The sequence below is a fragment of the Camelina sativa genome, chromosome 8, assembly GCF_000633955.1.
Source record: "Camelina sativa cultivar DH55 chromosome 8, Cs, whole genome shotgun sequence".
In the NCBI taxonomy this organism is placed as follows: Eukaryota; Viridiplantae; Streptophyta; class Magnoliopsida; order Brassicales; family Brassicaceae; genus Camelina; species Camelina sativa.
This window is the reverse complement of record NC_025692.1, coordinates 3,663,916-3,669,134: the sequence shown is the minus strand read 5'-3', so window position 1 is coordinate 3,669,134 and position 5,219 is coordinate 3,663,916. Positions and strand designations below refer to the sequence as shown.

General features: G+C 37.6%; 1 protein-coding gene across 4 annotated transcripts; it reads left to right on the top strand.

Annotated features, from left to right (window-relative positions):
* On the top strand, positions 203-5,162 carry LOC104705995 (D-xylose-proton symporter-like 2). Of its 4 annotated transcripts, none has more exons than XM_010422109.2 (15): positions 203-441; positions 794-891; positions 1,248-1,326; positions 1,562-1,621; positions 1,765-1,831; positions 1,934-2,058; positions 2,548-2,649; positions 2,775-3,143; positions 3,216-3,263; positions 3,377-3,439; positions 3,724-3,804; positions 3,948-4,046; positions 4,329-4,466; positions 4,681-4,819; positions 4,918-5,139. In XM_010422109.2, the coding sequence occupies exons 1-14, from the start codon at positions 394-396 to the stop codon at positions 4,810-4,812; spliced, it is 1,509 nt and encodes a 502-aa protein (XP_010420411.1). In that variant the 5' UTR covers positions 203-393; the 3' UTR covers positions 4,813-4,819; positions 4,918-5,139. The 4 variants fall into 4 exon arrangements, with proteins under 4 accessions (XP_010420411.1, XP_010420410.1, XP_010420408.1 ...); XM_010422108.2 differs by having other exon boundaries at positions 4,909-5,139; XM_010422106.2 differs by having other exon boundaries at positions 204-441; positions 4,681-4,815; positions 4,899-5,162.

The following is a 5,219-nucleotide window of genomic DNA, read 5'->3' as shown; positions in this document are numbered from 1 at the left end:
GTCTGGAAGATGTTTCAAACATGTTTGTTCTTCTTCTTCACCCTTGAATTGGTTTGGTATTGGATGTGTCAATTTAATGAAATCAAACATTTTCAAAATGTTGGATAATATTATCATATAATATAAAATAGAAATCAAATTTTATTAGTCGGATCTAACGGTAGATATTGAACATAGTTGACCATTGCAAATTCGAAGGACCGTCGTCGTCACCAACCTCTCCACGTAGTGTCGTTGAGTCGAGTGGTAGTAGTTAATCTTCAGAAACCCCCAGAGAATTATAAATAGTACTACCTACTACTATATGGGAAACGGTTGAACAAACCTAAACTCACAGCCCGAATCAAATCCCCCAATTCTTGTTTCGATCGCTCGAGCTCCAAACACACAGCTATGGCGATTGATCCTGAGCAGCAACCAATCTCCTCTGTTTCCAGAGAGGTACATGATCCTTTTTTTCTTCTTAATTCCTGTTCGATTGTATTATCCAAGGCTTAATTCTCAAGTGAATTCCTTTTGAGATCGATTTTGATCAAGTTCTGAAACTTGCTATATTGGAATCTTGAGAGTTTGTATCTTAGAGTCTCTCATTTTGGGGGCTACTACTTCAATTCTGAGAAGAAATTGAGAGGTTTGTAGATGGGGTTTTAGCCATCAGCCTCGTAATTATCTTTTGACAATGAGATTGTTAGACTCTAGATGCTGTGTAGTTTGGTTTGTATGTTTCAATCAAAGTGTGTTTTTTTTTTTTGTCTTGCCAACTTTCTGAAAACTGTGTATGCGCGATTTTTAGGTTGGTAAGTCATCTGGTGAGATCAGCTCAGAAAGGGAGCCTCTTATTAAAGAGAATCATGTCCCAGAAAACTACTCTGTGGTTGCAGCCATTCTCCCGTGAGTGCCTCTCTCATCTCTTCTCCAACTTTAGTACTTCTCAAAATGATAATAATAACATATAGAAATTTGCAGACTTCAGCAACACACTTGGTGAACATTACCAATGTGTTCTTTGTTTGGTTATATTGTGTATCATTTAGCATAATATATACCTTGCCTAGGATACTAGAAAGCTGTGTGGCTGTTTTGGTGTGGTCCTTTGCATACCTTTTAAAGTAAATATTTCCATATAGAAACACGAATCATCTTCAGGAGCTTGGACCTAACTCTTTGCCCATTGGTGATTTTCGTTTTGTAGCTAGTCCACTGATGATTGATCTATGCATGCTAAGAAGTTTCTGTTTCATTATTAGGTTTTTCTTTCCAGCTCTCGGAGGACTGCTTTATGGTTATGAAATTGGTGCAACTTCTTGTGCAACCATTTCACTTCAGGTAAAGTTAAAAGTTGTCTGAAACTAACTAGTCCTACAATGTTGTTATCATTCAACTATTCTTGATTTTTAAAGCCCTTAGTCACTGTTTTCAAAACCTATATATTATAAAGCTCTGGACATTGGACTGAGATATCACTACTAAACCATGATACTTCACACTTGTCAGACCATGTCTGCATTCTTTTAGAAACCTATGACTTTGCTATCTTACTAAGCGTTCTCCTTTCCTGCAGTCGCCTTCATTAAGTGGAGTTTCATGGTACAACTTGTCCTCAGTGGATGTTGGTCTAGTTGTAAGTTTCCAAGTTATATTTATTTCCTACTTCTTCTGCATGTTGGTCATTGCTTATCTTTTATTCTCCTCCCGCTCTGGATCTGTGGTCTTCACTTCAAGTAAAGACAAATTTGCTTACAACATCGTGTTAAATTTCTTCAGACCAGTGGCTCACTTTACGGTGCATTATTTGGCTCAATTGTGGCTTTTACTATTGCTGACGTTATAGGTTGGTTTTGTTTCTCACTTTCTTCATTTGGTAGGCATGAGTATTTTAGCACTGTCTGCTTGTGAAACTAAATGATGTGTTAAATTTATTGAATTCTGGAAGGAAGAAGAAAAGAGCTGATCTTGGCTGCACTATTGTTTCTCATTGGAGCCCTTGTGACTGCACTAGCACCAATCTATTCCGTTCTGATAATTGGACGGGTTACTTATGGGGTCTCAGTTGGACTGGTAAGACTGATCATGCTTCTTTAATGTTTGACATCTAAAAACTTGCTTATGCAGGCCAACTGCTCTAACGTTTTATATTATGCATTTGACGGTGTAGTAAGAATCACACATCTGTTAGGAGGGGAGCAAATTATGCCTGTACTTATAGGACATTAGGGCACCCACACTCGTAATCAATCTAACTCAACCTTCCCAAACTACAGATCGTAACAGTTGATGCAGCATCTATTGCTCAGCATGGGTTGTTATCCAATGCATTCTCATACAAACATAAATGATCTGTAGACATATATTGTGACAGCACTCATCTGGTCCTCCGTATTATTTATGTTTCTCCAGGTTGAAAGCTAGTGATTAGGAATCTTGTTTACCTTTCAAAAGACAAGATATATTTTATTTTTATTTTTTTGTATGAAACCATGTGTTTCAGCCTTCAGCTATGGATAACATACAACATTACTCTTGATACAAGAATTGAATTAAATTTAGGCAATGCATGCGGCTCCGATGTACATTGCAGAGACTGCTCCAAGTGAGATTCGTGGACAACTGGTATCACTAAAGGAATTCTTCATAGTCCTTGGGATGGTTGTAAGTTCTTAAAGCTCATAGGTTTTGGACATTAATTTCTTTATGTGAAGCAGTTGAGTTGCTCCTCTTGTTTTTAAAATGTTCAGCAAGTTAATTTCACATATCCTACACAAAATTTAATGCAGGGAGGTTATGGAATCGGTAGTCTTACAGTCAACATTCTCTCTGGTTGGCGTTACATGTATGCAACAAGTGTCCCTTTGGCTGTTATTATGGGAATTGGGATGTGGTGGCTCCCAGCATCCCCTAGGTGGCTTTTGTTGCGCGTCATACAGGGGAAAGGGAATGTGGAGAACCAAAGAGAGGCTGCAATCAAATCTCTTTGCCGCCTTAGAGGTCCTGCTTTTGTTGATTCAGCTGCTGAACAAGTGAGCGAGATTTTAGCTGAACTTTCTGTTGTGGGCGAGGATAAAGAAGTCACATTTGGTGAACTATTTCAAGGGAAGTGCTTGAAAGCTCTCATCATAGGAGGAGGTCTAGTCTTGTTTCAACAGGTCGGTATAGTCAAATTTAATTGTCGGGCTCTTTTAGAAGAGTAATTACTAATGAACTTTGTCAAATGGCAGATAACTGGGCAACCAAGTGTGCTTTATTATGCACCTTCAATACTGCAGGTTTTCTTTTCTTCTCTAGATAAACTTTCTGTAGAGTATAATATTGGCTTCGTTGCACTTGGAAACTCACAAGTGGATATTTAACTTCTCCCCTCCCCCACCTTTCCTGTTAGACCGCTGGATTTTCTGCCGCAGGTGATGCAACAAGGGTCTCAATTCTGCTTGGTCTATTGAAGGTATTCATTTTTTCCATCAGGCTAAATTTTTAAGATACTAATTTTCACCTGATATACTTTTAAATTACCTTTACAATATGATATATAGATGCACTTCATTCTACAATCTCTGTTATCAGTGCTAGCAGTAGTGCCATTACAGATCGACATTTAAAACTGTGTAGTCGTAAAAAGAATAATTTAGATCGACACTAAAGAACAATGTTTCGATGGACCTTGGAGACCTGCCTCTGCTACAAAGTTATCTTGCTTTCTAAGAAATAATGGCACCTATGTTGTTGCAGTTGATTATGACAGGAGTAGCTGTTGTAGTTATTGACAGACTTGGAAGGAGACCATTACTTCTTGGTGGTGTTGGCGGCATGGTATGTCCTCTATGTTTTATTCTTTGTCTTTTCTCATCCATGTTCTATTTATCCACCGTAAACAAAGAAATGTATATTTAGGTCAAGCTCACTAAATATCATTGAGCTGAGTATCTTCACTTGTTATTTTTATTGTCAAACAGGTTGTCTCATTATTCCTGTTGGGGTCATACTACCTCTTTTTCAGCGCCTCACCAGTTGTTGCTGTTGTTGCACTGTTGCTTTATGTGGGCTGTTACCAGGTAAACGAATGAATAACTAGTTAGACTTTTGCTGATCAAACTTCTGTACCAAAATGCTAATGCTAGTCTTGAAAGTATCAAAGAATTTCTGATCTAAAGATGGAGTTATAACAAGTAGTTCCTTTCGAGGTTATATACAAATGTGATTCATAGTTTCATTATTTTCGCCTTCAAACTTTGATATGCTTATAGTTGTTCAATTTTGAACATGTAGGTTATGGTAATATGTTTGGTTTTTTACTTTTCAATAAGAGCTTTAAAATATTGATATCAATCTTGCAGCTATCCTTTGGTCCAATTGGTTGGCTGATAATCTCGGAGATATTTCCCCTTAAGTTAAGAGGTCGAGGTCTCAGTCTAGCAGTGCTTGTGAATTTCGGTGCAAACGCACTTGTGACATTTGCTTTTTCACCCCTAAAGGTAACCTACCATTTCCTTCAGGAAAAGAATTCATCGTTTATGCTTAAGCTTGGTATGGCTAGTGCTGTACAAATGGTAGCAAAACGTTTTTGCAAGACAGAAATAATATGTTAATCTAGTCGAAAGATATCGACACCCACAGTTACAGTAGTTTTTTTTGTTCTGATTTCTAAATGGCACTTTTGTTTGGCTTGCACATGGCTCTGTTATGCAGGAACTGTTGGGAGCTGGGATACTGTTCTGTGCGTTTGGTGTGATATGTGTTTTATCTCTATTCTTCATATTCTTCATTGTGCCAGAGACAAAAGGTCTCACTCTTGAGGAAATTGAAGCCAAATGTCTCTAAAAAGTAGGTTAGTTATTTTTGATTAGATCACAAAGTCGCCGATTGCTTCTTAACATGATTTTGATTTGTACTCATAAATCTCTCAGGAATCATCAGTGCGTGCAGGTTCAGAAATAAACATATGTCTCCAAGTGTCTAGTGAATCACAAATCTGCTGCACAAGATACACATCATTAGGTTTTTGAAGCATTGGTTACTTCAGAGGCTCTAATGCTCGAGCAAAATTCACATGTACGAAAGAATTAATATTTTCAAATATCGTTGTAGTAATTGTAAAAGATAAAAAGGAAAAACATCATAAAAGATAAATAAAATTTGTAAAATGATTCCCCCAGAGGTTCTACCTGCTGACCTGCATGTCCCACTCAGTTATGCTCCCAAGGTTCTAGTTCTCTGGTTGCTACTAC